General features: G+C 37.3%; 1 protein-coding gene across 1 annotated transcript in view; it reads right to left on the bottom strand.

Moving 5' to 3' along the window:
- Positions 1-17,880: 17,880 nt before the first annotated feature.
- The window catches only part of CLNK (cytokine dependent hematopoietic cell linker), a gene marked incomplete at both ends in the record, with an annotated part of 142,703 nt that continues 134,440 nt past the window's right edge, over positions 17,881-26,143 (bottom strand). Inside the window, 2 exons of the mRNA XM_081249704.1 lie at positions 17,881-18,027; positions 25,652-25,807. Coding sequence (XP_081105830.1) covers positions 17,881-18,027; positions 25,652-25,807 — 303 coding nt within the window. The remainder of the gene's footprint in view (positions 18,028-25,651; positions 25,808-26,143) is intronic.

Genomic DNA, 26,143 nt, shown 5'->3' with positions numbered 1-26,143 from the left:
TATTTTATATATAGTAGTGTGTATATTTTAATCCCAAACTCTTAATTTATCCCTTGCTACCTCCCTTTTGATGATGATGTTTGTTTTACATGTCTGTGAGTCTATTTCTGTTTTGTAAATAAGTTCCTTTGTATCATTTTTTTTTAGATTCCACATATAAGCAATATCATATGATATTTGTCTTTCTCTGCCTGGCTCACTTCACTTAGTGTGATAATCTCTAGGTCCATCAATGTTGCTGCATATGGCATTATTTCATTCTTTTTTATGGCTGAGTAATATTCCATGTATATGTATACCGCATCTTCTCTACTCATTCCTCTGTCGATGGACACTTAGGTTGCTTCCATGTCTTGGCTATTGTAAATAGTGCTGCAATGAACATTGGGGTGCACATATCTTTTCAAATTATGTTTTTCTCCAGATATATACCAAGACTGGGATTGAAGAATCATATGGTAGCTCTATTTTTAGTTTTTTAAAGAACTCCAGCCTCTTATTTTCTTAACAGTCTTTTTTGAAGAGCAGAAAGTTTTAATTTTGATGAAATCCAACTTATTTTTAAAAAATAGAATCCAGTTTATCAAGTTTTTTCCTTTATGGCTATTTGCTTTTGGTGTCATAACAAAGAATCATTGCCTACCCAAGGTCAAAAGTATATTCCTGTTTTCTTCTAGCAGTTTTATAGTTTTAGCTTTTACATTTATATCTATGATCCATTTCTATGTTTTTGTTTTGTTTTATATGGTTTGAGATTGAGGGTTTTGTTTTGTTTTGTTTTTTGTGGATATGGATATCTAGTATTTCCAGCACAAGTTATGGAAAGAACTATCCTTTTCCATTGAATAACTTTGGTGCTTTTGCCAAAAATAATTGACCATACATAGGAGACTATTTATGAACTTTGGGCTTGGTTTAATTGATTTATTTATCTTCATGTTAATACCACACTGCTCTAGTTACTGTAGCTTTAATATAATGCCTTGAAATCAAGTAGTGTAAGTCCTTCTGCTTTGTTCTTCGTTTTCAAGATTATTTTAGCTAGACTTAATTCTTTGCAATTTCATATGAATTTTAGAATCACCTTTTCAATTTCTATAGAAGTCTGCTAGGATTTTTAGATAAATATAGGGAGAAGTGACATTTTAACAATATAGAGTCTTCTAATTCATGACTATGGCACCTCTCTCCATTTATTTAGGTCTTCTTTAACTTCTTTCAGCAATTATTTTAGTTTTTAGTGGAGAGATACTGTATATGTTTTATTTAGTTTATTCCTAAATATATTGTTATTCAAAATGGAATTAAACATTATTTTCCAATCAATTGTTTCTAAGATATAGATATACAATTACTTTTGGTATATTGACCTTCTATCTTTTGGCATTGCTAAATTTATTATTCTAATAGTTTGCATTATAGATCTTTCAGGGTTATTTAACATACAGAAGCATTCATCTATGAATAAAGACAGATTTGCCTCCTCGTTTCTTATCTTTATGCCTTATATTTGTTGCTTTTTCTTGTCTTATTGTGCTAGCTAGAACCACTAGTACAATGATGAATAGAAGTGGTGAAATCACACATCTTTGCCTGTTTCTGATTTTAGTGTGAACATATTTGAGGTAACACAAAGATCAGATTATCAAAGCAGACACACCAAATCAGAAATGTTAAGCAGTATTAAGCTTTACTAATAATTTAAAGGCTAGAAGTAGTCAAATTACATGAATGAAGCAAGCACAGATTCAGAAACACTGACAGAATTTTCTAGGTACTTTTTGCCACATCAGATTTTCTCTTGTGTTTTTTAAATTAATGAGTGCTGTTCACATTACTTACACATCAGTGAGCCATTTAAGTCATGAAATATGTGCAAATATTTTCTCCCATTCTGTGGGTTGTTTTTCATTTTGTTTATGGTTTCCTTTGCTGTGCAAACACTTTTAAGTTAAATTAGGCTCCATTTGTTTGTTCATTTTGGTTTTATTTTCATTACTCTAGGAGAGGGATCCAAAAAGATATTGCTGTGAGAAACATCTCTATTTTATACTCAAATAGTTATATGACATTTTCCAGAGAGCAATGCTCCATAAATCCATAGGCTCTAGGCTGTTTACTACAACCTAGTAGTAAACTACTATCCATCCTTCAAAATGTACTCTATAGGTAAGGATTTCCCTGTCAGCAAATACTATTAGATTCTTTGTCAGGAGTTTTGTTATTTTATGTTTACAAGGAAATTGAATTAGGTCACCTGTCTTCTGTCTTTTCCAGGGGCTTCTCCCAGGTAACAGGGAAGAATGGATTAAAGATGCCACTTAATCATTTCCTTTTCAGTATTCTATATCTCATGATTAAGTATCATGTTAGCTGAAGGTTTTGGGTTTTTTTTGGTAGATCCCTTTAATCAAAATGAGTAAATTTTCTATTTCTAGCTTGTCAGTAATTTTATTATGAATTATTTTCAAATGCTTTTTCTGCAGTTGTTCATATGATCAAATAATTTTCTCATTTAATTTGTTAATGTGGAAAATTACATTGATTTTCAAATGTTATCTCAACATTGCATTCCTAAGGTAAATCCTATTTGGTCATGAGATACTCACCATTTTATACACACACACAAACAGACACATATACACACATGTATATGTATATACACACACATTTTGTCAATACACGTAACTTAAAATTTACCATCTTAACCACTTTTCAGTATATAACACAATGATGTTAACTATTTGCACATTTTTGTGCAACAGATCTCTAGAATTTTTTCATCTTGAAAAATTGAAACTCTGTACTCACTAAACAATAGTTCCCCATTTCCTCCTTCCTCTCAGCTCCTGGTAACCACATTCTACTTTCTGTTTCTACAAGTTTGACTACTTTAGATACCTCATACAAGTGGAATCATGCATTATTTGTGGTTTTATGACTGGCTTATTTCACTTAGCATAAGTTGTCAAGGTTCATCCACATCATATAGTATGATAGAATTTCATTCCTTTTTAAAGCTGAATAATATTCCATTGTATGGATACACCATATTTTCTTTATTTATTCATTCATTGATTGACATTCAGGTTGCTTCCACCTCTTGACTCTTGTAAATAATGCTGCAATCAATATGGTTGTGCAAATATCTCTTCGAGATCCTGTTTTCAATTATTTTGTGTCTATACCAAGAAATGGGATTGCTGGATCATATGGTAATTCTATTTTTAATTTTTGGGGCAACCTCCATACTGTTTTCCATGCCAGCCAAACCTTTTCACATTCCCACAAACAGTGCACAGGGTTCCAATTTCTTCGCATCCTCGCCCACACTTGTTATTTCTATTTTTTAGATAGTGAGCATACTAATGGGTGTGAGATTTTGATTTGCATCTCCCTGATGATTAGTGATGTTGATGATTAGTGATGTTTTCATATGCTTGTTAACCATTTGTATATATACTTTGTAGAAATGTCTATTCTAGTCCTATACCCATTTTTAAATCAGGTTATTTGTTTTTATTGTTGAGTTGTAGGAGTTTTGGCATAATCTGGATATTTACTCCTTATCAGGTACACATGGTTTGCAAATATTTTTTTCCCATTCTGCAGGTTGCCCTTTCACTCTGTTGATTCTTTGCTTTGCTGCACAGAAATCTTTAAGTTTAATGTAGTCATATTTGTCTATTTTTGCTTTTCTTGCTGCTTATGGTATGGTGTCTTATCTAAGAATTCATTGCCAAATACAGTGTCCTGAAGCTTTTCTCCTATATTTTCTTCAAGGAATTTTATAGTTTTAGATCTTACATTTAGTTCTATAATCTATTTTGAGTTAATTTTTGTATATGGTCTAAGGTGATCATCCTACTTGTTTTTTTGCATCTGAATATCCAATTTTCCAAACACAATTTGTTGAAAAAACTGTCCTTTCCCCAGTGTATAGTCTTGGTTCTCTTGTCAAAGATCATTTGGTTATCTATGCAAGGCTTTATTGGTGGGCTCTCAATTCTGTTCCATTGGTCTATATGTCTGTCTTTATGCTAATACCACACTGTCTTAATTACTGTTGCTTTGTAGTCTGCTTTGAAATCAGGATGTGTGGGTCCTCCAACTTTGTTCTTTTTTTTCAAGATTGTTTTGATAATTTGGGATCCCCTGAGATTTCTTTTTTCTTTTTTTTTTTTTTTGGCTGTGCTGCACAGCATGTGGGACCTTAGTCCCCCGACCAGGGATTGAACCTGTGCCCCCTGTATCAGAAGTGTGGAGTCTTAATCGCTGGACTGCCAGGGAAGCCCCGCCTTGAGATTTCTTATGAATTTTAGGATTTTTTTCTACCTCTGCAAAAAATGCCATTTGAATTTTGATAGGGATTGCATTGAATCTGTAGATTGTTGTGGGTAGTATGGACATTTTAACAATATTAAGTCATCCAATCCGTAAGTACAAGATTTCATTTATTTATATCTTCTTTGATTTCTTTTAGCAATATTTTGTTGTTCTCACTGTACAAGTCTTTCACATCTTTGGTTAAGTTTTTTCCTAAGTATTTTATTCTTTTTGATACTATTGTAAGTGAAATTGTTTTCAAGTTTCCTTTTCAAACTTTTCATTGTTAGTGTATAGAAACACAACTGATTTTTGTATGTTGATTTTGTATCCTGCAACTTTGCTGAAATCTTTTATTAGTTTTAACTTTGTGTGTGTGTGTGGAATCTTTAGGGTTATTTACATATAACAGCAGGTCATCTGGGAACAGAGATAATATGCTTCTTCCTTTCCAGTTTGAATGATACTCTGATTAGGACTTCTAGTATTATGTTGAATATTAGTGGCAAGAGCGGGCATACTTGCCTTGTTCCTGATCTTAGAGGAAAGCTTTCAGTCTTTCACAACTGAGTGTGATGTTAGCTGTGGGCTTTTATATATGGCTTTTAATATGTTGAGCCAGTTTCCTTCTATTCCTAGTACTTTGAGTGTTTTTATCATAAAAGGGTGTGGAATTTTATCGAAAGCTGTTTCTGCATCCACTGAGATGACTGTATGGGTTTTGTCCTTCATTTTGTTAATGTGATCTATTACATTTAATTATTTTCATATGTTGAATAATCTTTGCATTCCAAGAGTAAATCCCACTTGCTCAATAATCTATAGTGCTTCTAAAGTGATGTTTGCTAGTATTTTGTTATAGATTATTGAATCAGTATTCATCAGGGATATTGAGATATCTATAATGCTTTTTTTTTCCCCTTGTGTCTTTGGTTTTGATAACAGAAAAATGCAGGCCTCATAGGTGAGCTTGGAAATGTGCTTGCCTCTTCAATTCTTTGGAAGAGTTTGAGGAGGATTGGAATTAATTCTTCTTTAATGTTTGGTAGAATTCTCCAGTGAAGACATCTGATCCTGGGCTTTTCTTTGTTGAGAGGTTTTTGATTACTGCTCAGTTTTCTTAGTAGTTATAAGTTTGTTCAGATTTTTTTTTTGTTTCTTCATGATTCAGTCTTGGTGAGTTGTATGTTTCTAGGAATTTATCCATCTGTTCTAGGTTATCTAATTTCTTCGTGTATAATTGTTCATGGTAGTCTCCTACCATGAAATAATCCTTTTATTTCTGTGACATCGGTTGTAATATCCCCTCTTTCATTTCTAATTTTAGTTATTTGAAACTTCTCTCTATTTTTCTTAGTTAGATTTGCTAATAGTTTGTCAATTTTTCACTGATTTTTTCCTTTTGTATCTCTATTCTCTATTTTGTTTCTCTCTCCTCTAATCTTTATTATTTGCTTTCTTGTATCTGTTTTGCCAGTTAAAAAGACTTTAATTTTTAAGAACAGTTTTAAGTTTGCAATAAAATGGAGAGGAAGATAGAGATTTCCTTAAACCCCCTGTCCCCACACATGCATAGCCTCCTTTGTTATTAGCGTCACTCACTAGAATGGTACATTTTTACCAAGGATGAACCTATATCAACACACCACAATCACCCAAAGTCCAGTTTACCTTAGTGTTCACTCCTGATGTTGTACATTCCAAGGGTTTAGAGAAATGTATAATTACATATATCCATCATTATAATATCATACAGAATATTTTAATTGCCCTAAAAATCTTCTGTTCTCTGCCTATTCATCTCCCTCCCCACCTCCTCCCACTCCCAACCACTGATTTTTTTCCTTGTCTCTACAGTTTTGCCTTTTCCAAAATGTCAGACAGTTGGAATCATATGATACATAGCCTTTTCAACTTGGCTCCCTTCACTTAGAAAATTCCTTTAAGGTTCCTCAATGTCTTTTCATGGCTTGATAGCTCATTTCTTTTTAGTGCTGAATAATATTCCATTGTCTGGATGGACCACAGTTCATTTATCCATTTACCTACTGATGGACATCTTGGCTGATTACAGGTTTTGGAAACAATGTTTAAAGCTGCTATAAACATTTGTGTGCAGGTTTTGTGTGGAGATAAGTTTTTAACTCCTTTGAACAAATACCAAGGAATGTGATTGCTGGATCATATGGTAAGAGTAGGTTTAATTTGTAAGAAACTGCCTATCTGTCTTCCAAAGTGGCTGTACTATTTTGCATTCCCACCAGCAGTGTTTGAGGTTTCCTATTGCTATACATCTTCACCAGCATTTGGTGTTATCAGTGTTCCAGAGTTTGGCTGTTCTACCAGGTGTATAGTGGTATCTCATTGTTGTTTTAATTTTCATTTCTCTGATGATATATGATGTGGAACATCTTTTCATATCCTTATTTGTCCTACAAATACCTTCTTTGGTGAGGTGTTTGTTAAGATCTTTGGTCCATTTTTTAACAGGTTGTTTTCTTATTGTTGAATTTTAAGAGTCCTTTGTATATTTTGGATAATAATTCTTCATCAGATGTGTCTTTTACACATATTTTCTCCCAGTCTGTGGCTTATCTTCTAATTCTCTTGATATTTTCTTCTTCTGCTGATTTTTGGTTTAGTTTGCTCTCTTTCTAGTTCCTTGAGGTGTAAAGTTAGATTGTTGGTTTGGGATGTTTCTTCCTTTGTAAGTAATTATTTATTGCTATAAACTTCCCTCTTAGTACTGCTTCTGCTTCATCACATATAATTTGGTATGTTGTGTTTTTGTTTTCGTTTGTCTACAGATACCTTCTAAATTTCCTTGTGATTTCTTCTTTGAATATTGTTTGTTTAAGAGTGAGATGTTTATTTCCATGTATTTGTGGATTCTTCTGTTTTCCCTCTGTTACTGATCTCTAGTTTCAACCATTGTGGTTGGAAAAGATACTTTGTATGATTTTAATCTTCTTAAATTTGTTTTGTGGCCTAACATATGGTTTATCTTAGAGAATGCTTTATGTGACTCAAGAAGAATGTGTAGTGTGTTGATGTTGGGTGGAGTATTCTGTATATGTCTTTTGGGTCCAGTTAGTCTATAGTGTTGTTTCATTCTGTTTTCTTATTGGTCTTCTGTCTGGTTGTTCTATAGATAGCTAAAAATTGAGTATTGATATCTTCTACTATTATTATTATTGCTCTCTGTTTCTTCAGTTCTGTCAATGTTTGCTTCATATATTTGGGAGATCTATTAGATGTATACATACTTATAATTGTTATGTCTTCCTGGTGAATTGACTTTTTCATCATTATATAATGACCTTCTTTGTTGGTTGTGACAGTTTTTATCTTAAACTCTATTTTGTCTGGTATAAGAATAGCTATTCCAATCTCTTTAGATTCTCATTTACATGAAATATCTTTTCCCAAACTTTTACTTTTGGCCTGTGTGTGTCCTTGGATCTAAAGTGAGTCTCTTATAGCTTGGAGAAGAAATAAAAATTATTATTTGCAAATCATGATTATGTACTGTGGAAAAAGGAACTTCAGAATGTAATCAGTATTGCTAAAAGAGCTATTTAAAATGGAACTGGAAGACCATTAAGGAAGCAGGGCCTATGCACATTGTCACCAGCTGGAACCATGAGCTTTTGAATTGGACCAAATCACAAATATTACATGGAGTCTACAAGAAAATCTACAACCTGCCACAGTAACGAACTTTTACCTTCCTCTAGTGATAGCCTTTAGCAACCAATCATGTAAAGATAAAAATAGCTTCAGCTTGCCAGCACCAATCATAATTCTTTTGAAACAACTTTTGCAACCTTGTGGGGGTTTTTGCCTTTATAAACCCCTGCCTTTTATCTCCTCCTTGGAACACATTTTCAACTCTCGCTCAAATCAGTGTCTCCCGAACTGGAATTCTCAGACCCCAAATAAAGCCTTTATTTCTTTGTAGTAAATAAGTAAGTAAGTAAGTAAATAAATAAATAAATGGGTCTCTTATAGAAAGCATAGAGCTGGATCTTGTATCTTAATCCATTCAGCCAATCTATGTACTAATTGCTTTTTTAAAATTAAACTTTTTGTTTTAAAATAGCTTTTGGCTTACAGAAAAGATGCAAAGATAATACAGATAATTCTTCTGTACTCCACTCTCAATTACTCCCGTTGCTATGAACTTATGTTAGTAAGATTTACATATTTCAAATATATTTGTACAATTAATGAACCAATATTGATATATTTTATTATTAATTAAAGTTCATATCCATTTAAATTTCTTTAGTTTTTACCTTTTGTAGTTTTTCTGTTCTAATATGCCATCCAGGATTCCTCATCCCTCATGTGTTCTTAAGCTCTTATAGGTTGTGACAGTTTCTCAGACTTTCCTTGTTTTGGATGACAGTTTTGAGTACTGATCAGGTATTTTGTGGGACGTTACTGACTTTGGGTTTGTCTGATATTTTTCTCATGATTAGACAGTGGTTATGGGTTTTTGGAAAGAATATCATAGAGGTAAAATGCCATTCTCATCACATGATATCAAGGATACATGCATGATAACAGGACTTATCACGGATGGTATTAAGCTTGATCACCTGGCTAAGGTATTGTTTGTTAGATTTCTCCATTGTAAAGCTACTAATTTTTTCCCCTTTCCATAAAGTACTCTTTGGAAGGAAGTTACTATGTGCAGTCCAAACTTAAGTAGTGGGGAGTTGTGGTCTACCTCTTTGAGGGTGGAGTATCTACATAAATTATTTGGAATTCTTCTGTATGTGAAATTTGTTTATTGTTTATCATTTATTTATATCAGTGTGTACTCATAGATATTTATTTTATACTTTTGAATATAATCCCATACTATGTTATTTATTTTATTGCTCAAATTGTTACATCCAGTTGGCTTCTGTGTCCCTTTGACATACCTCCATCGTTGTACAGTTGTTTTTGTATACTTTCTTCCTTTCAGGCACTGAAAGATGCTACAGGCTCATCCTGTATGCTCCTTGCCCCAGCCCCAGAATCAGCCATTTCTCCAGGGAGCTCTGGTTCTGCTTATTGGAGAACAGGAGTAGAAATCAAGATATGAGCACTGGGTGTGCTAATTTGTACTGGGGTGTTATTGTTTCTAGGCTTTCTGAATGAGCAGAGCTTGGAACTACATGTGTGTATGCTAACATGTGTACGTACATATATCTAATTATTTCTGTATTTATCCATATGTATCTATAGAAAGCAAAATATGAATTCATACTGGTATCTCCAGGCATAATGAAGTGTTACAGGGCTCATTCTGGCCTTGTCCTTTTGCTTATCTGTAATCTCCCACTTTAATAGTGAGACACCTGGCTCGCACCACCTACCATCCATATACTTATTCGTTCAGTCCCAGTATGTATGTATACATGTAACTACATAAGAAATAATTTTGACAACTGGAGTACAGTGCTTATGTACAATTCTTCTTGTCTTTAATTATAGTCTCCATGCAGTTCTAAAATTACTTAGGTCAACAAGTTTTCTCCCCACTGATTTGCTAATATTCTGCTAAGGAGTTTTGTATCTATGCTTGTGAGGCATATTAATATGTAATTTTCTTTCTTTATATTATTGGAGTCAGGCTTATTTTCTTATTTGTTCATTTATTTATGATTGGGTTTAATGCCTTATAAAAATAGTTGGGAAGTATTTCTTCTTTATTTTCTGAAAAAATTCATAAGTTTGATATTATTACTTTTAAAAATTTTTGATAGAATCTACCATAGTCCAGAGCTTTTTTTGTCTGGAAAAGTTTCTAATTTCCTTTAAAGATGAAGTGCTGTTCAGATTTTAAATTTCTTTTTGTATTAGTCTTGTATCTGTGGAGTTAATTTTTCAATTTCACTGGAATAAAGGTGCTTCTGCTATTTCTTTAATAGCCTTGCAATGTCTGTAGGATCTGTTGTGTTGTCTCTACTTTTATTTCTTGTGTTTATAATTTGCGTTTTGTTTTACCTTTTTAAAAATTATTTTAGCCAGTTATTTATTAATTTTCTTAAACTTTAAAGAAAGCCAGGTTTTGGCTTTGTTGGTTTTCTGTTTGTGTTTTTGTTTCCTTGACTTCTGCTCTTATCTTTATTATTTCCTTCTCCCTACTTACCTTGGGCTTAATTTATACTTTCTTTATAGATTAAAGTGAAAATTAGATGCTTGATTATCTACCTTTATCTTCTAATGTAAACACTTAAGGCTTTTAAGCTATGAATGCTTATATTAAATCATTATATTTAAAGGGTGGTTATATTCCTCAAATTTTGGCATTTTGTGTTTCATTACCATTCATTCTGAAATATTTCTAGATTTTTGTTGTGTTTTCTTCTTTGACCATGGGTAATTTAGAAATGTGTTGCTTAATTTCCAAATATTTGGAGATTTTCCCAGATATATTAGTGTTATTTATTTCTAATTTAACTCTTTTTCTTTTCTTTCTTTTTTTTTTCTAGTTCTTTAAAGATTATTAAACTCATTTTAGGTCCCAGAAGATGATCTTTCTTGGTGAGAAAGTTCTATGTGAACTAGAAACAAATAAATGTGTATTCTATATGTGTTTTGTGAACTACTCTGTAAATGACAGTTAGGTCTAGTTGGCTGTTGGTGTTGTTAAAATTTTCTATAGTTTTATTCATTTTTGCTTGCTTACTTTATCAGTTTCTGAGAAATATATATTAGAATTTCCAACTATCACTGGGATTTTTTCTGTTTTTTTCTTTTAGTACTCTCAATTTTTACTTCTGCATATTTTTATTTAAATAGCATTCTATTCATGTTTTGTGGACTCAATGTCTTATCTCTCTGTTCATATCAACTGTATTTCTCTTTTAGTTTTCTTCAACATCCCACATTATATCTTTCCCTGTAATTTTTTTCCAGGTTGTACGTTTTGTTTAATGTCTTTCATATCTTCTCCAAGGTCTTGACTTAAGAGTGAGGTACAAAAATGCTATTTGGAACATGTATGTTTATGGGTGGGACCTCACTGTAGCATGATAGAGTGGAGATCAGGCTGTTTTGTTGGGGAGCAGCACATGCTAGTATTTGTGGCAGAATTAGTCTGTTCTCTTGGTTTAGGGTTATGATTCTCCTTCTCCTGGGAACCAAGTATTTCAAACGGGTTGGAGTTCTAAAACTTTGGAATGAAACTTTCAGTTAAACCCTATTTTTCAGCACAGCACACGCTTACCATTTTCAGCAGTATCTTGCATGTATTTTTTGTATTCTAAATATTTTCCGAATATTTTCTGTAGATGTATTCTCTGGATGGACACCAGGGTGAGTGAGGAATAGTAGCCTGGCTGAGGAAGCCTCTGGTTTCTAGGGGAGGGATGTTGATTAAAACTTATAATGACCATCAGTGAATCTCCTTTTCACCCAAGTCCCTTTACCAGCATTTAAGAGTAACTAGTGACTCCAATTTCTGAGCCTTTCCAGATTTTTGTATTGGAAATGTGGACTAAGAATGCTGCCTACCATATCAATAAACAAAGGATGCTGCAGTCATCAGCAATTGCAGCCATCCCCAACAGTGAGCCCTGAGGGAGTTCAGGATGGAAACCAGGAATGCTTGCCATTTGGCAGTCAAGTGCTGCAGCACCCCACCCCACCCACACCCCCCTCCCCGCAGTGTACCCTGAGGAGACTCAGGATGAGAAAACACAGGATACTGGCCCCAGACAGCTGAGGTGCATATCAAAGGGATGGTTTTAGTGAGCCTGGACTCTTTGTATCTTCCCATACACAGAAAAGCGCTAACTTCCTTAACTTGAGACATCTGGTTTTCTTTTATTAACAGTAATCCTTTGCTCAGACTACCTGATGTTGTTACAGAAACTCCTGTATATCCTGGCATCCCCCCTTCCTCCTCAGAACAGTTTTCTCAACATTATCTGAGAGGCTGTCTCCCAGGCTCGAAGTCCTAAGAATGTCTGCCGAATAGGTTGTCATTTTTTTCAGTTGACAGAAACCAGTTTGTTTCTTGTTGAATTGCCTCCTAGCAGGCTTACATTTTAGCTTTTTAAAGTTTTGTTAACTCAGTTACTATCCATTGTCCATTTAATTTCTCTCATCTGAAATTTTGTTGATGTCTTTCTTTTTCTGTCATATTTTTTTCTATTCTTTTTATCCTATGTTCTTGCCTTTTCAATTTATTTATTGTCATTATAGTGGTGTTTCCAAAGGATGAAAGATAAGTTCATATATAGCCATGTTTTAACTGGAAGTCTTATTGCAGTGGGTACATATTTTATATTTTACTGAATACTGTGAAATTGCTTTTCAAAGTGCTGCATTGATTTATGTTTGTTTTGGGTTGGTCTCAGCCTATCCATACAGATGCTATTTTCTAGAAATGGCAGAGGACACTCCTCTGAGCTACTTGTGGCAAGCCTCACAGACATTTCCCCAGCTGAAGCCAATGCTGAGGCTGGACCAGCCCTTTTGGTTCTTATGATTGCAAGACACACCTCAGCAACTACTATCAAGGAACTTAGAAGAAACAAGGTTTATTACTTATATGTCCTGGAGGGTACAAGCCATGTCCTGGACCACTTAACAATGTTCAGGGGACAGGGGGAGAGGTGGGAGAGAGAGAGAGAGAGAGAGAGAGAGAGAGAGAGAGAGAGAGAGAGAGAGAATGAATGTGTGGATTTGGTGTTGCTGGTGAATTTAAGTTTCTTTCTTTGTAGTGAAAGAATTCGGAGATGAAGTGATAAGTAAGAATCAGATTTATTTAGAGAGAAACACACTCCACAGACAGAGTGTGGGCCATCTCGGAACGCAAGAAGCAGGAGGCCTCGAAAGATGGCATGGTTACTTTTTATGGGGTGGGTAATTTCCTAGGCTAATGAGTGGGATTATTCCAACTATTTTGGGGAAGAGGTAGGGATTTCCAGGAATTGGGCCACCACTCACTTTTTGACCTTTTATGGTTGGCCTCAGTCAGAACTGTCATGGCACTGGTGGGTCATTTAGCAAGCTAATGTATTACAATAAGAGTATAATGAGGCTCAAGGTCCACTGGAAGTTGAATCTTCTGCCATCTCGGACCCAGTTGGTTCTAACCAGTCTTTGTCATGTACTATGTCTATATCATTCTTTTAAAGGTTGTGCCCTGCCCCCTTCCCTCTTGTTTCACTGGTGCTCTCTCTGTCTTTATTGGGGTTGATGGTAGGGTGCTGGGGTTTTGAGGGTTCACTCTTTATTGGTGAAATTAAAACATAAGAGCAGGAATTAAAGCACGGAAGGGAAAAGCAAGCAGTAGGTCAGTCAGTTATCTAGGTCCACCAGAGCTTTTCAATAAGGGGGACTCATGCATGGGGCAGCCTGGCTCTTTATCTAGTTGTATAGATGGCAATGTGTTCTTTTCAAGATGGATGTCTTTGAAATGGATGCCTCAGCAATCAAAAGCTTAATGTCAGGCACTTACATTACAATCAAAAAAGCTAATTGTCAGGTACCTACACTACAGCGTTCCAACTAATAGCTGAAATTTCGCCAGAGCCACTTAATAAGTCATCTGTCCTTTCCCCAGGGAAGCTGCCTCTATTTCTATTGTGCTCACTTACCCATTCAACAGGTAGTCACTGCTTCAGTAGTATAAGAATGACCTAGAATAGTGCCCTAAAGATAAGAGTGCTCAAAAACAGGTTGACAAGGTTTTTGTAATTCTAAAGCTTGCGGTCTAGGGCCATCCTTTAGCTCTCTACTTGGACACCTCCCCTGGGCAGTTTTCCCTGATTACACCCTCCTCCACACATCCAGGCCTACCAATGCGATGGTGGTACAAGGGAGAGAACTACCAAATCTATTATTCTGCACTGCATGATTTTAATTATATGTGTATCTTGCCTGCTAGGCCCTTAGCTCTCTAGCACAGGGATTAGGTCTTTTTGGCCTTTATCTCCCAAATCCAGCATATGCTTGTATGTCAAAAACTGTTCAAGAAACTTTGTCATAAATTAACCCTAAATTTGATTTCAAAAGGGCTTTAGAGGTAATAGAGCATGACTCAAACAAAATTAAACTGTATTTTGAATTTATTTTAATATTCAGTTTCAGATATATTATGACATTTAATTACTTATTTGCTTTCATTTAAGTTAGAGCCATAATGTGCAAAAAAAGAAAGGACATGTGCTTAGCTAGAACAAATATTCAGGAAAAAAAATAAATACAGAAATATAATGCTAATCATATACTACATAGACTATCTTGTAAAAAATGCATGTATGTGTACACACACACACACACGGCAATGAACTAAATTTGGTAATGGGGTAAAATTTGATTCCTCTATAGTAATTTGAAGAGAAGATTTAATTGATTTCAGCTATGACATGGTTATTCACACACACATACCCCCCAAGAGAGGCAGTTTTCCAAGTAGCTTTGGGAAAATTAAAAATTTTCTGGTTCAAAACTTTTTAAAGCCAATTCAATGAGCTTCATCAAAATATCTAATACTGGCCCTACTCACAAGCACTTAGTGATAAGTGTTAAGGAAATACAACAAAGTAATGGGAAACCAACTTAAGATTGTCTTACTCATTGTATACTTATTTGTTTTCTGTTTCTCCCACTTAATTCACTGCTATTATTCTAATATCTACAAGAATGCATAGCAATGAATACATATGCAGTACACAAACAAGTGCTTATAACAAGATATTATTAAATATGGAGGGAGATATAAACTGATCCAGAATGGAAATTATTTAGTCAAATGAAATATCTTGAATGAATAGATGCTATAATCAGATAAAGCTAAAACTCCACTACTATATTGAGTGACACTTTACAACTGAAAATGAAATAATGGTTGAAAAGGGATTAAAACTCTTTGGAATTTAGGCATGCCAAGCCCAAATCACTGGACTTTCAATTACAGATTCAATGACCATGTAGACACTAAACAGAAAAATTGTGTATGAAGACCTTGGTTCCAGCCACAAGTATGTCATTCTAAGATTTTGGCCAAGGAGACATAGTTTCCTCAATTATAAAATGGATTATGAATACCTGCCCTGCCGTCTTTACAGAACTGTTGTAAAAGTCAAGTACAATTGACATTTATATATTCTTATTCTTTAGTAATCAATTACAAGCAAAATGTCCTTATTACAATCAACACTGAAAATCAGAATGTCACTGTGGCAGGCATGGAGGTGGGCCCCTTGAATCTCTCTTGAAAGAAGAATATGCTGAACAAAAAGTTATTTGTTGGCCTGCAGCTATAGCACCTTCTGGGTTTCCCAGAGCATGTGAAGGTCATGTTTTCCTGGGCAGCCTCTGGCAATGACTTAGCATGGTGGTGACTAAGACCTGGCCATTTCTGCACAACACGGGGCACTCTCCTCTGTGGGCAGTCTTTGCTCTGGATCTCACCAATGGGCTGGCCAAGCCTCTCCCAGAGCTGCATCTCAGTCTGATGCTTTTCCTGCCCATTCCTCTCTCCTTCCCTGTTCCTCTCACAGGTGTCAGACTTACATCATAGCCTGAAGGCTCTCCTGTCTATTCCTATTCCTTCCTCCCTTGATATTTCTTAGGCATTGCCTCCAATAAATATTAGCACTTGTAACTCTTGTCTTGGCATCTGAGTTCCAGAAGACTCAACTAATGTGGCCCCCCAAATCCCAATCCTCTGAAGCAACCTCTGTCACTATTATGAATGTTATATTTCTTTCCAGAGATTTTAATATGTATAAGCATTGTGAGCATTTTAAGATGGCTCTACTTCTTTTTCCTTTTAGCATCATCTCATGCACTTACGTATAATAGGTGATAAAGCATTTTTTAAAATGTAAGCCTCATACAATGCTAACCACCACCTGATGTTCACAGACTTTAACAACAACAGTGCCTGGGGAAACTCTGAAACATTTCTTGAGAACACAGCATTGAATGGCACAGCCCCGGTGAGAAGTGCATCAGAGTCATCTGTAATCTTTCAATAACTTTTTAGGGTGAGGATCATATTCTTCTGCCCTCAAGCCTGTGTCCTCTCTGCAGAGTCTGTTTCTATGCTGGTCCTGGGCTTCATTTGTATTGTTTTCATTGATATCTCTTGCCTTCTCATTCTTTCTGACTTTACTTCTGCATTAAAGCTACAATTACATAAATACTTCATATATTTCACATGTAGGCTTTGGAAACATTTTAAATCATTGTGTACTATTAATTTCAATCAGCACTTTTTTAAAAAAAACTTTACACCACTACAGGAGTTTGTTTATTTATATATTTTAACGTGGGTAAATCAGCATTTTCAAATTGTTTCTCTCTGTCTCTTTTATTTTTATTTATTTATTTATTTGTGGTACGCGGGTCTCTTACTGTTGTGGCCTCTCCCGTTGTGGAGCACAGGCTCCAGGCGCGCAGGCTCAGTAGCCATGGCTCACGGGCCCAGCCGCTCCGCGGCATGTGGGAACTTCCCGGACTGGGGCACGAACCTGTGTCCCCTGCCTCGGCAGGCGGACTCTTAACCACTGCGCCACCAGGGAAGCCCGCTCTGTCTCTTTTAAATTTAACTTTTCAGCTTGATTATAAAATTCCCTAGGGCAGAGAATGTACCTGGGAAGATATGCTTGGAAGAAACTAAGCACATGGATAAAAATCTGGGATCTCTTCTTATATTGAGTAAGATCAATGACGTCTTTGAGCCTGTTTCCTCATCTGTTTTGTGAAACAGGAATAAAATGTAATCCTCTTAGCTTTGAGTGGGGAGAATATCATGACATGTGTAAAGTTCCTGCAAGATACTAAGCACTAATTCGAGGACAGTTATTTTCCTTTGAATGGAAGTCCACAAATGGAATTAAAAATTTATACTTTCACTCAGACTTAAGCTTACTCCCTTTCTATGAATTTGCTAATTCCACTGGGCTTAAAGCTACTCTAAACAGAGTAGGCTGGAGATGGTCCTATGGCCATTTTTCACCATACTAAAAATATTTCTGATTTCTGTCTTTCAAGTCGTGTTCACAAGTGATTTGTTTTTCCATACCACATCCTTCTCTAAAATTGAATTTCCAGAATTACAAATAAAATAGAGCTAACATTCACCAACATCTTTAGCATAAGGAATCATGAAAACATTGTAAATTCACAAGTCCAAACAATTTTGAAATAAAGAAAGACAGCACCAAGTCCTATAAAGATCATAGATTTGGGACTCTTACCTAGACTTGTCAGTTGCCAGCTGCAAACATTGAAGCAATAGCTTCCTGTAACCTTTGCTGCTCATCTATAACATGAGCATAAGGACCGTGTTTTTTTCTTTAGAAGATATTTTTTAAAAACCAGTTTTTATTTTTGCATCTTATAAATATTTCTTCTCCAATTAGAGCTTTCAAAACCACAATTGATTTTCCAATTTCCATGATAGAATGTTTTTCTTTTCTACAGAGTCAGAGAAGTAATCCCTTGAAACCACAGAAAATAATCTTTTGAAATAAAGGAAAAAAATGATAGAGGCATTGGATCCACTGAACTGAAGATGAAACAAAGACCAGGCTACATAAATGAGAAGTGTCTGTTGAGAGGGAGGGGCCGAGTCAGGTAACACTGTTCCCTGTGGATCCCAGTTTTATCCTTCCCATCAATGAGTATAATAGGAAAATACTTGTAGTATTCGATGATGTCTTCCACTGAATCAAACTTCTGAAACACAGAAGAGAAAGTTAATGAAAATTTAGGTACCTTTGTGTCTGTAGATTAAAGTACAGCCTAAGATGCTTCGTTTTATTTAGGGAAGAGGTTAACTCATTTAACGTTTTTTAGATTGTAAAGCGGTATCAGAAAATGTGTTGTTTTTTTTTTAAAAGGATGTGACAAAGAAGCCCTTGAAGGATCAGTGATAAGATTAAGGTAACGAGGGTGACCAAAAGTGAGCCCTCCGCAGCTCTCGAAACTTCCCACCCATGGAGTGACCACCAGAATCAGGTTACACTGGACAAGCTCCACTCTGTGGTTACATGTTCCTACCATAAGCAGTTCGGATGGGTTAATTACACAGCAGTCAGACACAGAGAATCCCTGGTGCCTCCCTTACCTTGCCCCCATCTGTGACATACTAAAATGTAGAAGATCAGGGCTTGACCTTCACTTCGTAAATTAATGGGAAAGGTCTGTGGTGAAATCTCTCTCTTGTACACCCCTCTTGTTCTAAAGCATTCTAGACTAATCAGAAAGAATACTGATGGGCTTCCCTGGTGATGCAGTGGTTAAGAATCTGCCTGCCAGTGCACAGGACACCCGTTGGAGCCCTGGTCCGGGAAGATTCCACATGCCACGGAGCAACTAAGCCCGTGCGCCACAACTACTGAGCCTGCGCTCTAGAGCCCGCGAGCCACAACTACTGAAGCCTGCGCATCTAGAGCCCGTGCTCCACAACAAGAGAAACCACTGCAGTGAGAAGCCCTCTCACGGCAGCAAAGAGGAGCCCCAATCACCCCAACTAGAGAAAGCCGGCACGCAGAAACGAAGACCCAATGCAGCCAAAAATAAAATAAATAATTTTTTTTAAAAGAAAGAATACTGATGACCACAGGGGTCCTGGTAGTTCTTGGCCAATTTAGGTTCCTTTCCTGGGCTTCTTGTGAAATAATGAGGTGACAGTGAATCATTACACTTTTATGTTTCTAGAGATATACAGATAAAGTGCTGGAGTGATTTAATGGAAAGTAAGATGATTTCAAGTGTAGGGGAATCAGGAAGTGCTTTGCAGAAGATACAGACTTGAAATGGGCTACACATTCCGGGTGAGTCAAGTGGACAAGGTGGGTTTCAAGATCCTAAGAGCAGAGGAAGACAAGTGTACAGGTGTTGAGAACATGTGGGCACAGATAGGAATTCTGATAAGTTTGGCTGAGTTCTTGAAAGGGGCTATTTGGAGATGATCAGGAAGAAAGAGCTTGCACGACCTGCCTTTTGTAACTCAGGGCAACACTGTGAAGTGAAAAGGGAGGGAAGAATGGACCTTCCCTGAAGAGCCAAGGAAACTGCAGCTCAGTGTGAAGATCTTCACTTGTTACACAGCCAGAGGGCAGGACCAGGAACGCAATCTGGTTTTTCTGGACGTGTATCAGTTTCTTCCTTGCTGCAGCTTTGCTTATGACTTGTGAACCCACTGTTCCAACAGAGCAGTGTCCGGATGATGCAGCCTGAAGGAGGGAGCTGCATTGGGGGCAACTTTGATTCTCTTTAGTTCTGTACATCCTCCCTCTGCCCAGCACAGAAATGTTTGCAAGCCTGAGGGATACTCAAGAGAGAATGATATTGTCAAGGTCCATGTCCTCATGGAGATTCATGCATTACATTCAGGTGGGGGCAGACAGAAAGTAATTCCCTATCCAGATAGATCATTTCATTTAGGGTTAATTTGCTGTGGAAATAATCAACCTGGGGCTCTAGAACCTCACACAGTCCTCCCGGGGCCTTCCCTGACATTGACCAGTCCCTGGATCCATTCCACTCCTGTTCTTCCTGGGAAGTGAGTCAACAAATCTCTGCCTTCCCCCTTATGCTCATTGAGTTGGTTTTGTCTTTTCATCTGAAAAGAGTCCTGATTAAATCTGTAAGTAACTTGCCCCTCTGAGACTGTTACTGGATCTGTGGCAGAGTTTTCAATGAGATAACCTATCTGACCACCCCTAGTGAGTACACAATCAATACTAGTCTCCACCTGATGCTAAGGTAAGGTGGTTGTCCAGCAGGGACAGTAATTGTTTTGCTACAGTAGTTGTAAGTGGAGGCCTGTGGAGCCCAAATGCCTGAGTTCCAAGCAAGGCTTTCCCACTCACTAGCGGTGTGTCCTTGGGCAAGTTTCTTACACTCTCTGTCTCAGTTTCTCTCTCTAGGAACAGTGATGGTAATATTAGGACCTACCTCTGAGGGTCATTGTGAGGGTTAATTGAGTTGACATACACAGCATTTAGAAGGGAGCTCTTTCTGCAGTGAGTGCTTAGTAAATGTCAGTCATTGCTATGACCTCCTCCCTTCCACCTTTGCCAAGAACATGATGAAAGAGCCATGAAATCACCGTAGAAGTTTATAGACTCTCATTGTAAGCCTTTATGAAGAAAGGAAGGACATTTTTATATTTCATTTCTAGTCATAAATTAAGGACAGAATTTTCTTTCTCTCTCTTCATACTTGAAACAAAAAATAATTTATGAAAAGAGATTTTCCATACAGAACTCTTCTACAAAACTGGGTAACCCACATGGCACAAAGGAAATTCTCTTTCCTGGGATTAATCTTTAGAGGGAAAAAGATTAATTGTGCTTTGTAATCTCACTCCTGTTTTCTTTAGGATGGTCTCAAAATAGTGAACTCAATACTAATTATTTATAATTACTGCAGGGATGATATTTTATATGAAAGTATAATTTTAACAAGTAGTAGGAAGCAAGCAAGGAAGGAATAAATAAGTTATTCTGTCATTTCTTATTACTGACTTCTAGTCATAGGCTAACAACTGGTATATTACCCTAAAGATAATTTTTAAAAAGATTATAATTAAGCTCTTACTTTTATATTAAATTCTTTTTTTCAGGAGGACAGCAAATACCATCCTAATAATAGATCTTAAAATTTGTTTAAACCTTTTGTGATTGCCCTAAGTACTAACCATAGGCAACGTTTCACTGCCAGAAAGCTTAATCAATCTCTTTGGATACACACATGGGAGTAAAAGAAGAAAAGAGAAAAAGAGGAAGATAGAGAGGTGCAAAGAGAGAAGGAGGAGAGAGAAGCAGACCAGGGAAGTGAGAAATAAACTCATTGGTTAATTGTCTCTGTTTCCTAGTCTTTGAACTTGAATTTATCAACTAAACATCTTTCATAATTTTTAGCAACTTATCACAAACATTTGCAGGACAAGGAAATGTCCGGTTAAAATTGCTTGCTTCTACTAGACTCCACAGAAATGTTGACAAATGTGATTTCTAAAACTTGGCAGCAGGTAAAGCTCTGCAGGTTATTAACAAGCAGGTGCCCCGCTGGCTGGTCCAGGGCCGCCAGTGTTCTACCAGGTGATAAATAGGTGCATGCATAGATGGGCACAGATTAACAGAGTATCCCCTGGATGGCAGGGACTCTGCCTTACTCTGCTCTGTGTCCTCAGAATGAAGCATTGAACCTAGCATAATGTAGGCATAAAATTAAGGCTTGGCCCTAAAACTGAACAAATGAGAGACCTGGGCTGAAAGGTGGCCTCCAAAAGATATCCCATGTCCTAATTCCTGGAAGCTGTGAATATGACCTTCTAAGCAAAAGAGTGAATATTACTTTATGGCAAATTTAGGATTACATTAAGTATCTTGAGAGGAAGGTCTTGAGAGAGGGGCTGATCCTAGGTTATCTCTAAAAGCAACCACCTGAATCCTCATAAGATAGAAACAGAGGGAGATTCGCATGGAGAAGAGGAGGAGGCGTGTGACCTCAGAGGCAGAGATCAGAGTGATATGGCCACAAGCCAAGAAAGCCACAGTTTGCCGACAGCCACCAGAAGCTGGAAGTGGCCAGAAGGATCTTGCCCCAGAGCCTCCAGTAGAAGGGTGGCCTGTCAATACCTTGATTTCAGATTTCTAGACTCCAGAACTTCAAAAGAATACATATTTATTGTTTTAAGCTACTAATTTTGTGGCACTTTGTTACAGCAATCCCAGAAAACTAATATACTGGGTGCTCCCTGAATCTAAATTCAGACACGAGTTTCTAGCCACATGGCTAGCTGAATGACCCAAATTTATAATATACAGCAAAATGGACCTTCTCAGGCTCATTCTTTGCAGGCATATGTGGATTTGCTGGCCTTCTGTGATTGTGACAGGTGTCAACAAGCTGTGCCTTCCCGGGGACCCATCCAGGTTTCTTCTGAAACTTTTATGGCTCCATGTGAGCTTTTCATCTGTGTCCGGGACACACAGACCCAGTGAAAGGGCCTTAGGGTATCATTTAAGAGAGAAATGATACTTAGCACCTGCCTCTGTGTATCTGGCACTCTCTTTACAGCATCTCCTCTTACACTCAGAATACCTCCCTTGGAATAGGTGTCACTGCATTGTATGTGGGGATAAAGTCTAAAGTTTGAAAGACAATCAAAAAGCCACAGGAAATCAAAATTATCCTTGAAAACCCTGTGCCTCATAATGTTTCTCCTGCAGAATTGGACTAAGATGCTACTTCTTTATTCAAACACCAGATGAAGTAACTAGTACCTGGCTTGCATTTAGCAGAGCCTTGCTGTAGCAAATTCTTTTCTTAGAGATGGGAGATTCTTCCTCAGCAAGGCAAAGGGCTCGAACTGTGAAAGGTGTGCAGGAACAGAGAACAATCTAGATCATCCCCCTCTTACACCAGGGCATGGCTCGTTCAGAAGAGAGGCAGGAAGAACTACCTGTAAATTGTGATTTTTTACCCAGGACCTGGCACACAGTAAGCTCCATGGAAGTCTTAGCTTTTTTTCAACTGAAGTTCTGGGCTGTTTTCAAATGGACTGGGGATCATTTGCATTTGCTATGATGTTATCTGAGACTATGTGAGAAAGTCAATATTTTTGCAGACTATATTGAACCCCAGCTTTGGCATGTACTAGCTGTGGCTGTGGGCCAGTTACTTCACATTTCTGTGTCTCGATTTCACCATCTGTTAAATGGAGGTATCAACAGCACCTACCCCACAGGGTTGCTATGGGATTAAACCGATCAAGTTAATTAATAATTGTTAACTGCACAGAATAGTGCCTGTGCATAATAAATGTATGTAAGTGTTAAATAAACATATGAAAAGGAGACTCTTGCTTGGGGGTTGCATGAGAGGAGGAAATTCCATAATAACACAAAAAGTGTTAAAATAGGCTTTTGAATTCTTTTTTTTTTAGGTTATATAAATGAAAATTTATTTAGATTGAGAAAAAATCTCAAAATATTACAATATTTTTGGCCTAAAAATACTACAAATATAAAAATCTAGGAAAATGATGTCTATTTTATTTTTTTTAATTTTTATTTTTCAATTGAAATATAGTTGATTTACAATGCTCCAGGTGTACAGCAAAGTGATTCAATTATACATAGGCATTTGAATTCTTAAGGGGTCCTTGGTGACAATAATGAGAGCAGCTCACCTGAAAGCTGGTGGTCTAATCCAGGGGCTGTCATTATGACAACCTGTTGAGGCCTGCAGTGAACTGGCTGGCAATCTGATTCAACACTATTAGGAAGTTATCACAGGGTCACTGTTTCTTCTCTTTTATAAGCAGACCAAAGTATGGCTTGTTGGGAAAAAAGCTTTTTGGTTTTTTTTTTTAATGAGAATGTCTATGAGCTGGAAGAAAATACAGAAGGATAAAGGGATACTGAGCTGGAAATTCCATTAGCCATAGGTTTCTGGACCTAAGGGGAACCATGTTTTAGTTATTGCAATGACTCAGTGATAATAATGAAAAAAAATCATAACCAACATTTATGATATGTCAATAATCAGTGTTCTGAGTGTTTTACATTCATTAACTCACTAATCCTCATCACAAAAGAAAAAATTGGCTACTTCTCTTTTTAGTTTTGCTGTAACCCTTTCTTACTGTGGCAATATTTGACAGATTTATGCATTAATCTATTTATTCACTCATGTTCTCCTTTATGTCAAAACTTTCCCAGGCTGGAGCAAAGGCTGGTGAACTGATCCCATGGTAGGTAGCCTGGCAGGTGCTGACCACACCTTTCCAGCCACATATGAGTCTCAGAAAAGGACTCTGGGTCAGACCCTGGGTTTAAGCTGGAACCTTCACACACATGCCTTCGTGAAGCATTTTGGTAGCCCTGGCAATAGTCCTTATTTTGATATCTATTGAAGATCAGTAGATATTTGTGTGACAGTTCTGGTTTCATACTGTTCCAGTTTTCTTGGGCCTCCATAATAAAGTACCACCGACCGGGGTGGAGGTAGAGGGACTTAAATGACAGAAATTCATTTTCTCACAGATCTGGAGGCCAGAAGTCCAAGAACAAGGTGTCAGCAGGGTTGGTTTCTTCTGAGGCCTCTCTACTTGGCTTGTAAATGGCCATTTTCTCCCTGTGACTTCACATCTGTGTGTGTCTGTGTCCTAATCTCCTCTTCTCATAAGGGATCAGGGCCCACCCTAGGGACCTCACTTTACCTTAGTCACCTCTTTAAAGACCCTATCTCCAAATACGGTCACATTCTGAGGTGCTGGGGGCTAGAATTTTCACATAGGAATTTGGGAGGTGGACACAGTTCAGCCCATAATATATACCAACAGATAAAATTGAGGTCTGGAGATGCTAAGGGAGAATCACTGAATTATAGAAGTCTAGACTTGAAAAGAACATTTACAGTTGAAGAAACTAAAGCTCAGAGAAATTAAGTGACTGGCCTGAGCTCACATACTTAGTAAATGGTGACAGAATTTGAACTCTGCCTTTCCCTCCATCCCCTTTTCCCTTCCCTCCTTCCTTCCTTCCCTCTTTCCTCCCTCCCTCCCTTCTTTCCTTCCTTCCTTCCTTCCTAGAAGAATTGAAAGACCAGCCTCTGTTTGCCCTCTCACTACCTGTGCATCTCTAGCCATTTACTTAATTTTCTAAGCCTCAGTTTCCCTACATCTAAGATAGGGATGACCATTATATCGAAGAGTTGTTGAGGGTTAAAATAAGATAATTCAGACAGACCAAGCCTAGTATAAACACAGCGAAAATCAATCTCCTTTCCCTTTTCTCTCTGATTGATTTATACAGTTATTAATGAATGCTTTAGTTGAGTCATTCTTTCACCTAGCCATCTGTTAGCAGATGTGTACCAAGCACAGGCGTGCTCAGTGTAGCACTGGATGCTGTGACTGAGGTCATATTCAATGTAGGGACACACACCTACCTAATGCCATCAGTTGTCGTCAGAAATGGCTGCAGTGGGAGTTCAGCGATGGGTGGGGAAGGAGTGTGGCATTAATGTGGGGCTCAGTGGAGGCTTTCTGGCAGGGAGAATGTAGATGTATTTTACAGAATGAGTTTTCTTTAATAGGCAAAGCAGGATAGAGGGTGCATGGAAGGGTCAGGATTGGCTGCCAGCCCCATGAGCTAAGACATGAGCGGGAATGCTTGTGGAAGGGGCTGGAAGGATTAGATTACATTCTGCACCTCCAGGGTGGCTCTTTTCTCCAATGCTGCAGTCATGGGGATATGGAGGTGACTCGGCCAGCATCCCCTAGGTCTCCCCGTGTTGTTATCCTTAGCCTGGAAAAAGGAAGTCATTGGGTTATACCCACCTCATCTCCTCTGAGCCCTGTCCCCAGGGCAAACTGCTGATTCCTCTCCAGGAAGCGGATTTTCACATTGTAGACTTTGTTCCCATAAAACACCACCAACACATAGGGCTCAGCCCTGGATTTTGTGGAACAGTCTCGGACCAAGAAGGTGCCATCCTGCAGCAAAAGGAAGAACAATGATCTTCTCAGGCATCAGAATCAGAATCCAACCTCCCAAATGTGGCAGCAGTGAAGCTTGTATGCCTGAGATTCCCAAATGGCTTTAGTTTTTGGCAAACCAGTTCTTTATTCAATTTAATTCAGTAAGTATTTATTGAGGGTTAGTTTGTCTAAGGGTTCTTATTTTCTCAGAAGTGAACCAGTCAGATTACAACACCCCCTACTTCGAAATCTTCCAATATCCCCTGCTGTCCTCAGCGTCATGCCTACAACCGTAGCATGATGTTCAAGGATCGATGCACCAGCGTCTCCTGTGGTTTTATCTCTGTCACT

This window comes from Mesoplodon bidens (assembly GCF_964165515.1).
Source record: "Mesoplodon bidens genome assembly, chromosome: 1".
Taxonomy (NCBI): domain Eukaryota; kingdom Metazoa; phylum Chordata; class Mammalia; order Artiodactyla; family Ziphiidae; genus Mesoplodon; species Mesoplodon bidens.
The sequence above is the reverse complement of the archived record's forward strand: the minus strand, read 5'-3'. Positions and strand labels throughout refer to the sequence as shown.